The 13243-nt window shown below is 36.3% G+C and overlaps 1 protein-coding gene across 1 annotated transcript in view; it reads left to right on the top strand.

Moving 5' to 3' along the window:
* The first annotated feature begins 2480 nt into the window (after nt 1-2480).
* ldb3a (LIM domain binding 3a) overlaps nt 2481-13243 on the top strand; it is a 51049-nt gene continuing 40286 nt past the window's right edge. Inside the window, exons 1-2 of the mRNA XM_052150467.1 lie at nt 2481-2594; nt 2746-2936. Coding sequence (XP_052006427.1) covers nt 2841-2936 — 96 coding nt within the window. The 5' untranslated portion in view covers nt 2481-2594; nt 2746-2840. The remainder of the gene's footprint in view (nt 2595-2745; nt 2937-13243) is intronic.

Genomic DNA, 13243 nt, shown 5'->3' with positions numbered 1-13243 from the left:
GGAAAAATGCCATATGTGGAAAAACTTGTTGGATTATATGACGATGCTATGCAATGAGATAAACCTAAGATTAATGTGCCAAAACTGAATTACATTGTTTTCTAGTAGATCTACATTGAGAAAACAATAATATCAAAGGGACATCAAATTATGTTCTGAAAAATGTATTATACAGCATTAAACATGGAAATCTAAACAAAGGGGGAAATTAAGATTTAGGGAGAATGTACATTACTTTCCAACTCCCCTCACTCCCACATATTTTACCCCCTTACATGGCACAGCCATTCAAATTCAAAGGTGTCTTCCTTTTGAGAGTGCATACCAGCTGTAAATACAGAATCCTCCATTGGGCCACATGCAAAACTCAGGATCTTATTTATTTTATTTTTTTACAGAAAACTTATGTTTCGAAAAGTATCCTTGTTTAAATCTATTAATTTCTAGGATTAGACCTAAAATACAAATGGTAATCTGCCCGTATAATCTACAGAATATAAATGTAAAAAATCTTTATCAAGTAATCAAAAACAACTAGTGCTGAGAAAAGTAACAGGTGTGACGTGACAACTCTATTTTTGCGCTGCTCCAGAAGAGGTCCGACAATAATTTTACATGAAATATGATACTGAAGAACTTTAACATTCATTAAAATGGAAAACAAAAATGTTTTACCTAGTATTAAGTTAAAGTGTTTTCTATATGTTAAATTTGCACATACCGTATGTTGGTGGGGGCATTTCTGATTTTTTAAAGTTGGTAGGAACATGTCCTTACCATCCCTACATAAATCTACACCTATGCCAGAACTAAAAGTTATAACTGTACTAAATGGCCAGTGCTAAACTGAAGGCTGTGGTGTCTTACAATATCAAGCATTTTATATACAAATTAATGAAGTACACTTGTTGAGTCTGAAGCTACTACCAAGAAGTGCTAAGAAATAACAACTTGCAATGACAAGCAATATATTGTTGCAATGCCACACACTGTCCAGAATTGGCATGGCTTGTTCTCTGAAATGGCATCTATAAAGGCATGATTGTTGAACATTCATGTACAGTGTTACTTCAAATTCTTCCATTGATAAAGAGAGCTAAACTTAGCTGCAAACTAGAGGCCTCCCAAATTAGGCAGGGTGAACAGGCAAGTCCTCAATGGTTATGTTCTCTTTGATGTCTCAGTGCAGAGTGTGTGATGGCAGGAGAGAGTGCTAGTGCAGCAGAGGTCCTCTTATCTCTGTTCTCTGAGAGCAATGAGAGCATATCAGGCCTTTCTTGCCACTTGCTCTATGCCTAAAGCTGTGATTTGGGGTTCTGGTCCTGAAGCTCACAAACAAAAACCCTGTGGTGGACTATACCTCTTAATGTTTGGGATACCATTATCTTGTGGTAGATGCCATTCAAAATTTGGGTATGCAATAAAGACATGAAGAAAATGAAAGCATTACCGCTTAAAGTTAATGTATTCATTGAGCTATATTAAACTTCTAATGTATTTAGAATGGAGATAATTGATAGCCACTTAATTCAAACAGGTGGCGCAGGTTCATTGTACCATCTCAGGATGAGATCAGATTGATTGTGTTCATAGAGCCTTCCAATTAACCACAACCTTTTGTTAAGACGTTATAAGGGATGGGAATCATAAGGAATTTAATTTCCGGTTCCGAATCCTCTGAATGATCAGTTCCAGTTCCATTAACAATTTTTCTTTTTACTTTTAAGGATGGAAATATTTGGATATAATAAATGGAATTAATTATGGATTTACTGCCCTTATCACCGTTACAAAATTATGAGATTATTTTATAGGCCCTATTTAAGCAGAACAGATACTTGCAAAAGGTTTTTACACAGTCGAATTAAGATATTGCATTCATTCATTATTTTCTTTTATAACATGCCACAAATTTCAACAAAACTCATGCCCTAGGCGTTGTTGCGATTGTCGCGCTGGGGAAACAGGGATGTGCTGTAGGGTTGGAGGGGCTGGGGGTGTATTAGCGCGTAGACTGCATCATTGCCGCTCTTGACTGCCAGACCAGGGGGTTGGGGGAGTTTGGGGGCGCCTTCCAATTTGCCCCCCCACAAGGTGCCTAGAAGCTGCCCTGCATAACACAGTAACAATTTTTGGTTAATTTTGAGACAGACACGACAAAATGAATGACTTGCTGTTCAGATATTCTTTTAAAAGAACCGTTGATGAGAGTAATTTGTCTGGGAATTGGTCTACAAGGGTTGCGATGTATATTTCGCACTGCTGATTTAGTAGTGCTGAATGGTAGAGTAAGAAATAATTTTACTGGGATCATTAATTCAGTTATAACATGAACAGTATCCCTGGATTGTCCTCAAAATGGTCCTTAGTCTGTAGATCAATGAGGCACCCTAGAAGAAAGGAGTCTAGAAAAATCTTTTAGCTTAAGAGGGGGCTATATTAGCCCTGTGAATCATGGGAGGCCTGGCATTCTGGGTGTCCTCTTACATGCCATATAAGTACCCCTTCCTTCCCCTCCCCACAATGCCAAAGTGCTATCGCTCTCTGCAGAGGGACAGCTATTCATAGGCTGTCTGTCCAGCTCATCAGAGAAGGCAAGAATCATTTTCCTTTGGCTTCTAGCTCTTCTCTGTTGCTCAGGTTCTTTAGCGTAGGTTGCAGTTTGGTCCTTGGCCTTGTAGTGTGCCTGTTTTTTGAGGAGTGAGTGGTGCTTTTATTTTACTCCTTTTTCTCTTCTTCTTTCAGAGGCTTTTTGGCACGTGCCCCGCCCCCCAAATCCATTTTCCCCGTCTGTTTGGAGAAATTCTGTTGATTAAATAATACACAGGCTTTTTTGAACAATGAGTTCTTACAACGTGGCACTCACTGGACCTTCACCCTGGGGCTTCCGGTTGCAAGGAGGCAAGGACTTCAACATGCCCCTCACTGTTTCTAGGGTAAGACCCCAAAATCTTGGCCAAACACTCAGTGATTCATTAGATCAGCACATTTATTCAAATTGTGACTCCCTGCAGAATGGATCTAATAGATTTTATTGAAACTTTCATGAGTGGTGATGATCTCTTGCATGGACTCTGCTTAAGTATTGCACTCCAATATTCAATAAGTCCACAAAAATCTGACCTTCTAAAGTAAACTCCCTTATTATGTGACTTATCATAAGATTCCTGACCATGTGACTTGTATGTATGATGTTAGGATTGATGTAGTTGCTTTTTTCATTCCTTGTTGCCTACGTATGATCCTGTGTATTAATGTGCTGATGTATGACTGATAGTTGTTTATTATGTATTCTGGTGTTATTTATCATATGATTCTAAAGATTATGTTGCTCTTTCATCTTGATTTGGAAATCTGGATTGGGCATGTGTTCTTTGTGCTTTGTAATAAAGCAGTAGTAGCCTTTGTGTATCCCTGGGTCTCTATTTGAGAGTGATTCAGAATTTTTTATTGGTATGCCTTTCTGTGATGTTAGATTTTGATAAATGGCTTTCCTGCATGTGCTTTTCATGCATTTTTTATGTAACAGGAAGTGTGATGACTAACACTTCTCTCAAACAGCCAGTTCTGTGAAATTGTTGTTCGACATATATAAGAATTTAAGCATACAAGTGAAAAATTGCATTGAGCCATTTTGTTCCCTCTATTTTGCCAATGTTGTAAGATAGGAAGTTAAAATATCACAGGAGGGCAAGTTATCATTGTCCTGAACAATTATAGCCCTGCAAACACAACTAGCAAACATTCTACTTCCTGGAAGCTTCATGGAAACAGACCAAAGAATATGAGATTGAGATTAAAATGCTAAAATATGCATGTCTATATTTGACCATGAAGGCATTTGGCTTTTTATCCATTTGTGTGTTTGAGTGTGTCTTTTTGTCTTTAAATAAGAACACAGTCCATGTTCACTGTCCTTTTCTCAGATGTCTAGTGAGGACAGATTGACAGCTCCAGTATGTTGCTGGCATTAGAGTGTCTTGAAAAAGTAGATCCTCTAGTATAAATTGTGATTCAAGCAGTGATTCAAGTGCTTAAACAGTGGCAATACAAGTCACACAAAGATGATACACTGCCATTTTGTCACCTCTGTCAACATACCATGTGGTCGTCAGGAACAATGTCTGTCCTGTCACTATCCTAGGTTGCCCACAATGTTAGTCATACTGTAGTGACATAAACACCCTTGACAGCAGGGTCAGAAATTAAGGAAGGCTTGGGGCAAAAATGCCACCAAAAGTGATAAAAATGCCCCTGAATTTCAAGAAACGGGGCCAAAAGGGCACCTCTTCTGAAAATCTTTGATTCAGATGTGTAATATATTATGTAATTCTTAAAATTCTTCTCCTGACTTATTATACTTATATTTAGTTGATGTTAATTTAATTTGATATGTAAGATGTAATACATTCCCAATGAATATTTATATTTTAAAGAATTCATTAAATTGGCGTATTTTACATAAATGGTCGACACAATATATTTTTTTATAATATAGTTATAAAAATATGCCCTTAGTAAAGTAAAAAATTACCCTGAAAATCTAGCCCAAATATTGTACTTATGATATACTGTATAAATGCTGTATATTGACACTTCTTGACAGTATCGTAAGGCACAGTGGAATCTTCTGATGCTGTTTCAGGCTTTTTATTTGGAGCGTTGACAGCATTTTACACCACTGTAGTGGTTACTAAGAATATCCAAATCAAGAGGTGTGTGAGGTCTGTTGTGTGTCTCCCTACAGGAAAAGACCAGTATAGCACAGGGCCTAGTCATCACTCTGGAATGACAGGTGGTACCCAAAGCTCACTTTTGCTCTGGCTGTGGGGGTGGCTCAACAGGAGGCTTTTCTATGAAAATGCCTCACATGTGTGAACCCCCTGTAAATATGGGACAGGAAGAGCTCACTTATTCTGAATTTGAATCAATAAATTTGCATCTGCTGTGAGTGTCACATTAGTAGGTCTGAGGAGGATCGCTGTAACTTAAATAGATTAATATTATTTGCCAGCCACTGGAGACAGGCAGCCTGGGTGCTAATGATAAGCCTGTGAAAATTCCAGTTCAGTGCTGGAGCCTAAGTTCTAAATGCGAACTCCTCTGGTACAGTACTGTACTAGACCTGTTGCTACATCTGTGCTGTTAAATAACATGCCCTTCTTATAAAAGATGCTGTTGACTAACTGTACACTGAACTAAACACTATGTTGTACTGTACTGTATGCAAATTAGAAAACTTCCTACTTTAGCCATGTTTGACCCCACGTAAACTTGTGGACCTTGTATTTTGGATTCACAATGCATAGTTTTATTTCATTTAAACCAATTGATCTAAGTTCAGGAGACTCTGGGATTAAACTTTTGATGGACAATTCATGTGACAAAACAACATGGCGCCGATCACAGCAGAATTTGTCTTTGGGAGAAACGGCAACAAAACTAGCCTACATCTAGCAAGAAACCTAATAAAAATTGTGTGCCATCTATAAACTAAAAATCTAAACTAAACTAACTAAATTAAAACCTATTTGATTCAAAGGATGAGTCTCTAGTTTCATCCAAAATGCCATGTTAGTCACCACGCCACCACGAGTACTTAGAGCGCATTGGGAGCGAACTTCCTATTAAAAGTTAAGTTTCGGGCTGCAGATGATATTTGAACCACTCAACATATTTGGCAGACATGGATGGGACAATGGTAATAAGTACTTAGATTCAGAATTTCTAATGTATAATTTTATTTTAACATGGTTGGCACTTGGCAGTGATTGGACAATGCTGGCCATTACTTGTATCAGAATTAATTATGCTAATTTCTGATTGGTAAACAGCTTCAGCACCTGCTATTACTTGTTTGTTTGATTGTGTAAAGAGAGAACATTGCCAAAGTAGAAAAAAACATTGTTACATAAAATTCAAATCAAGTGAAATCATTTTATTTGTAGTTTTTTATTTGTGCTTTTCCCAATACACGGTGTTCCAAATCACATTTACAGAAAATCATTTGTAATGTCTTTAATGCCTAAAAACATGAATAACCAACACTCAATTTGAAAAGAAAAAAAAACTTTTATATAGCTTGGTATTATTTAGGATCTAATGTTTCATTTTGTATGTTTATAAGGAGCTACTAGTTACAAATCAAAAAGGGAAATGGAAAATGAACACAGCAGTCACACTCAGGACTCTGATTGTTATACAGACATTGCCATGTTTTGTTATTTAATTTATTTTACAGTTAAGAGAAAAACCATCATGGAGTAGTTTTCCAGTCCGATGATACAGTGTTTTGTTTGTTTTCTTTTTGTTTTCTCAATTTTTAAAGCATTTTTTGTGCAAGAATTTTCCAAATGCTTTTGTAGAATATCATGATATAAGAAACTTTCTTTCTAGCTTTCTGAATTGGGTGAAATTACTGTATATCACTGTGTGTTCCCTCATTAGAGCAAGGTGCTTAAATGAGTGTTACTCTTGGCTGAGAGCAGTTTAGACCGTAACAGATGGCACACAGAAAGCATAAAATTGCAATTCAGTTCAGATTGAAAGCAACAGATGAGGGGTATAAATACCTCTGGGTGGTTTGGCTGAAAAGGAACTGCTAAGGGGGAAAAATACTTGTATTTAGAGAATGTATTGGACAATATAGGGTAAAAAAAATATATTAGCAAATTGCCAAATTTGTTGTGCATGTTTTGACCCAAAGAAGTTGTACAAATTTATATAAAATGTCACAATGTCAATTAAAACTATGCACATTTAGAGGTTCTTACATTTAGCAAATATGTATCCTTTTAATATGGAGACTACAAAATGGGTAATCAAGCATTTGCGCTCATTATTGTGCAGGAACTATCTCATCTTGATTAAAGGAAATGTTTAGGGAAGTTTTAACCCTTGTCCCATTAATGCCACACTAGCATGCATTGCATAGATGATAAAACCACGTATTCTCTTATATTAAGTGGGGGTGGGGAATTTGAAGTGGGGACCCCCTATGCAGAAGAGGAAAGTTGTGGGGTCACCCAGCAATACATTTCCTCATACTTTGTGCTGAAGCTGTGTGACATTTCATTGGACACGGTGGTGTCATTAGAAATGCATTTGGTTGTGAAAAGATGTTACAGTTACATGTCAATGGAAATCCACTGTTTATGAGCTTACAAAATCTTATCTTGCTAGGGAGATGTAATAGGTGCATATAAATGACAGTATGATGTTATTGTGAGCTCTCTGTACTTACCTTAGAGTAGCAACTGGTGGAATAGTATCTCCCCTCTGTGAGCTGGAATTCGGGTGCTCAAATTTGGAAGTTTCAAATTAAGGGCCACACTCATTCACTTGGCATTCAAGGAGCATCCAGTTAAAGCTTGTGAAGATTAAGTTTTATGGGTGGCCTGAATTTGATCTGCATTAATATTATGAATGTGTTGGATTTGATGACACAAATGTGGCAGTCTCTTCACTTGGATGACATTCTGAGTTGTTTTGAGATATAGAAATAGCACAAAACCCCTGATAAGAGTGTTCCCAACAGTGGAGATTTTCTTTGTGACTTTCCAATGTTGGACTGCTTATATGACATTTCTTCACATGCCTGTTCTCAAATGGGTGAAAGAAAATGTTTTTTTTTTTTTCAGTCAGACTCCAGAAATGCCTGTAAGATTAAATCTGGCAGATGAACCCAAACCTATTTGAAGTGGGTAAATGCATTTTCTTTCCCAAAGTGCAAGCTGATCAAAAAGAGGCTACAGTGGCATTTTCTGTTTTTCATCGTTGGTAACTTATAACCAACACGAGATTTTTTTTGTATAAATAATTATATTTTGCTATATCTGCTCAGGACAAGGGTGTATTTATATTGTCAGTTCAGGTTTTCACATTTTTAGTTATCAAATTTCACATGTTTTAAAATACAAATGATACCAAGTATTTGTTGGCCAAAGCAATGGTTTGATGTTTGTGTGTGTTCCATTTTTACATAGTGCTGTCTGACGGTTACATTTTTTAATCGCGATTAATTACATAATTTTTTTAGTTTAGCTTTTGAAAGTACTCTCATTTGACTCCAGATATACTTCTTTTCCTGTCAAAATATACTTATTTCCTTCTTAGGAAAGAAAAGAAAACACTATGATAGGGCTGCTACTAACGATTATTTTGATAATCGATGAATCTAACGATTATACGACTATTCGGCGATTGTGGCAACGATTAACCATTAGCTCTTAACTGATTATTCAGCTTGTGCCCCAACTTAAAAGGTTGTATTAAACATGCTTACTAACAATAAAGAGGACAAAATATATTTTTTAAATACCTCTAAATGACATTCACTGAATTCAAGGGAAAAAATACTTAATTCAGTAAAGAAGTTCACTGCAAAAATCCTTTTGTTATCAAGAGTTTTTGTCATGTTTTCCATTTAAAATGGTCTTAAAAATCCTTAAAACAAGATACATTTACTTGAGAAGCAACATAAAAGATATTTAGAATTGCTTTAAGAGGATGTATCTTAAATATAAGTGTATTTTGTAGACAAGTGTATTTTTTCACTTGGTTATACTTCTGCGAGTGCAGTAAAAAAGACAAAATATACTTATATTCAAGATCTATTCTCTAAAATCAAGTCTAAATATCTTATATGCTGCTTCTCAGGTGAATGTATATTTTTAAGGATTTTTTAATAATTTAAATTTTAAATTATATTCAACATATAAAATGTATTTCTTCTGCAGTATAGGTGCTAAAGAAAATGTATGTTGTTTTAAATGAGTTTTATATTTTTATATTGGAAAACAAGCCAAAAGAAAAACAAATCAAAACAATATTTTGTTGCAGTGTATAATGGGGCGAAGACTTACTCTCTCACATTTCTGTTCACTTCACATCTTTAACTCTAAAAAAAGAAACTCTCTCTTATTAATAAAGCTGCGTATTGCCAATTTTCTTCACGATAAGAAATGCACAGTGACATTTATTATGATTCAATTAGTCGCGAGCCATCACATTATAATCTAGCTGCATTAAGCGTGGGATGAGCCATCCCCGCGACAGATTGTGCCTCAGCCTGGAGCAATTTCAATCTCTCTCCCCTTAGATCGGGACATTTGCGCAACTCATAGAAGAGGCACCGACCACACAGAGATATGCTAGTTTTGGAGTTTGTAGTTATTTACATGATCTGTTTCCATATTATTTGAACTTTAATAAAGCTGTAACGCATTCAATTTAACGCCAGGGTGTTTCCTTTAAAGATGCTCGACACGCAAGTTTTGCTTCAGCAGAACAGCAGCACCAGCTCCAATATTTCCAAAACGAGAGTGCTTCTGTAGTTAGTTATTTTGTATTTTTGCATAATAATTCCCTCATACTTTGCAAACTACATCACCTGAAGCTGTTTGGAAAGTTTAGAGAGCATCAATATGTTGTCAATAACATCAGCCCACTGTGTAACACTATTGCTTTATTAACATTTTCCAAACAACGTCTTCCACAGCATAAAGAAATGCAATAAATAGCACCAATTCAAGTAACATTAAAAGTTTCGCTGATTCTAAGTGGAAGGTGGACTAATTGAAAGAACTAGTCTCCACATAGGTTGCATACTCATTGCAACGCGATGCAAAACACTCATCCTCCACAATATTAATCAGCCGGCAGACTGTGGCTATCCCCTTTGCTAAAGCAATTGTGCAGCCGCATTCAAGATTCGTGTCAGGGCGTCAACACCAGCATCAAGCGCCGCTTTGATCTCCACATGAAAAGCGCTTGCAAACGTCACATTCTGCATTTTCTTAAGAGTTAAGACTAGACATGCTTCTGTGGTTGTTAAATTGTGCATTAAAGAGGCTGCAAAGTACTTTCATCACAAGTCCCATCTGGGCTTGTTTTGTGCTACAAATAATGTTAAGAGCTCCTTTCCCTATCATTTGGTGACTAACACAGCTGATGTGTGTTTTTGTGGTGTGTTCATCAGTGTAATGACTCCGGGCGGTCATGTCCCAAAGGTTCCGCCCTAGTCCAACCAGTGTTTATGCTGTTTTATGCTTTAACAGTAAATGCGTTAATTACAATGAAGAAAAAATTACTTGTTAAACCTTTTTTAATTAATCACATGCGTTAGCGTTTTAACTTTAATAGTTTTAATTTTACATTTTGTTCCATGGGATGTTTGGTGTTTCAAAAGCCAGAAAGCCTAGGCAATTTAAAGGCAGGTTCCATTGTGACAACTTATCCCATAAATAGTGACAACACACCCTGCTATTGGGGCATATTGTCACAAAAGGGAAAACTTTTTTTCAAGATCTTGGCAAAAAAAAAATATTTTTATTTTTTTGTAGCCATGTACAGTACCTACAGGAATTGACTTTCATAAATAAAATAACTGGTCTAAATATTCACTGTACTAAAAAGTGTGACAGCTCTTCCCTATTATGTGTAAATTTGCATAATATCGAGATCAAAATGTTATGGCTTTTATGTGAATGATGGAGGTCAACTTAAATATAAAAAAAGTCGTAGACTTCCATCATTCCATCGTTCGTCCATCAGTTCAGTCCGTTCCTTATGTAATTTTTATGTTTCATGAATAATAAATTAATAGATTAATAAAACGAGGTGTATATAGTCAGAATTTAAACAAAAATTCTCCATCAGGAAGCCACCCAGAGATGTAAGGTGTGGGACCCACAATTAGGGTTTTATCCATCGCACTAATGTCTCAAACAATCCTCTGCATACCAGTAGCCAGCAAGTCCCCTGTCTTGTTCTGTTCCATGAGAGCCTGTGGCTAGTGCTGCTGACAGGCAGAGCTGTTTTTAGATGGCTGTTGAAGGTCAAGTCAGCTCTGCTGGCGTAGACTATAAAGGCTATAGATACTAACAGTATGTAGATCCACCAAAACCACAGGCTTCACAAATCTGGGGTGTTTTTCACTAATGCTTGTTCTCAGACAACTCATCAGTTTAACTTTGATGTGGTTTGTTAAACTCTTCAATTCTGGTCTGTTTACATGTGTTTTATTAGTTTGGTCTTGGGCAGGTTTACTCAGCTCTTATATGAGGGGTGATACACCACTCTCTGAGGGGGGTGGGGTATTGGGTCAGATTGCGTTCATGTGGTATCGGATTCTTTTTGGTCTTGTTAGCATAAATGAGCCCATCTGGTTAAGTACTCAGGCCTCAAATATGAGTAAGTACTGCTAGTTCTGTATTATGTAACTGAGCATATTCACATTTTCAGATATTTAGACACCATGACTGTTATTTCAAATCATGATTAATGCAGACCCTGATGTGTTTACTTGCATATTTGTTTCCATAAATGTAGGATCTGAATAATACTGAAATGTTACATAATCAAATAATACATACCTGTGTCTCTGAGTAAAACAGGATATCCAATAAAAGAAAGAAATCTAGGGCACAACTTGATTTACCCACCAGGAATTGATCAGATAATGAAAAGTATTTATTACAGGTGTTTGGAAATAAATGGGCTAAGAGGTCTTGATGACGTCAGCTGAAAAGAGAAGTCATTTCAGATGCTGAGCAAGTTTTTTATGAAAGATTAAAAAGACAAAAAATATTATTCTCCCTCTCTCTCACTCTCTCTCTCTCTCTCTCTCTCTCTCTCTGTCTTCCTCTTTAATTTTCTCTGTGGCTTACTTTCACCCCTGTGATTTACTTGACCCGTAGAACAGCAGCTTTGTGCTGTTTTGAGTGAGCAGAAGTTTTGAGCTGGCATATCAGCCACTCATTCACCCGGGCATCAATTGGAATGAGCTGAGAGTGGAGAGTTAATGCATGTTTTGTGTGCCAGGCCTAGTAATCCCCCTCACTCTTTCAAAGCCTTTGTTTTCCCATGCTCCCTTCCTTTTCCTCTTGCTGTTAGTTTTGCTAAACCCAGCACAAAGCAACACTATCAGTGCATTGAGTAAAAACATCTAAATCTGAATTGTGTGGTCACAGAGAATGTTTTATAAATTAACTTCAAGTTGCTTGCTTAACAATGTCTCCACTACACATGCAAAGAATCTCAACAAAATTGTTTCACTCCTGATAACATTGGCATGTATAGACTGATATTTGTTTGAATGTATAGTACGTATATTTGCTTATTTCTTTGTTTTTACAGTATTTGGGCATTTTGTCTTATTATAGATGCACACACCTCAAATACAGACACAACATTGATTAAGTGATGGAGAAAGGACCACTTAACCATAAATGTTTGAACAAAACAAACCCAGATGAGATTTGTAATAAGCACCATTTACACGACCCGCTGGAGTGAAGCATTAGCATTTCCAGACAATTTGTGTTAAAGACAATATGGAGGAATTATCATTACGTGGACGGTGCCAGTGCTAAAAGCAAAACAAGATCTCTGCAAGCACTTTTTATGTGAAGTTTAATGCTGCTACATGATTGTTTTAATATATTGTGGAAGATGAGAGTTTAAGAGATTTAATGCACTTTGCAATAAAAACTCAAACTGCTGGTACTAGATGTTTCAATTCAATAACCTCCCATTTAGACTGTGGATAATTTGGTCTAGGAAGAAATATTTTATATTTAAGTTGACCTCAATTTGACCTTTGAGTTTTGATACAGAATTTGTTATCTTGGCAAATCTGAGTACAATTTGAGAAATTGTTGAGGTCTTTTCAGAAACTCTAGAGGAAACATGTATGAATTGGGATGTTTCTCAGAATTCAAAATCTCGGAAGACACAAGGTGATCATTTGCTCTCCTTTTAACCTCATTGCTTTCAAAGAGAGTTATTAAAGTTATAACTGAGTTATTAAAGCCAGCATTTATTTTTGCTAAACCTAGCATGGTTTATTTTTACAGGCCTCACCATAGTAAGCATATGAGACAGACTGTTATTTGAGAATTTGTGCCAGAGGATATAAGATCTCCAGTTTGGGATGAAGTTATAATATTAAGCACATCCACAGTATGGACGTGACCACAGTTGTGGAAACATAACATTAACATAACATAACAAAAGTTATATATTCATACTTTTTTAAAGATATTACACACAGTAGCCATTCAATGCAAGGTATTATAATTATCATGCGCACACCAAGTTTGTTGACCTATTCACAGTTTCTGCACTAATTTAGTTGAATGGATTTAAAAATGCGTTGAGAGTACTACACATTTATTTGTAGCTGAAAGCATTATCAAATTAACCTACATTTCAGTCAGGACTACTTCAGTCAAATGAATAC

Source organism: Xyrauchen texanus, chromosome 20, assembly GCF_025860055.1.
Source record: "Xyrauchen texanus isolate HMW12.3.18 chromosome 20, RBS_HiC_50CHRs, whole genome shotgun sequence".
Taxonomy (NCBI): domain Eukaryota; kingdom Metazoa; phylum Chordata; class Actinopteri; order Cypriniformes; family Catostomidae; genus Xyrauchen; species Xyrauchen texanus.
This window is presented reverse-complemented; position numbering and strand designations above follow the sequence as displayed.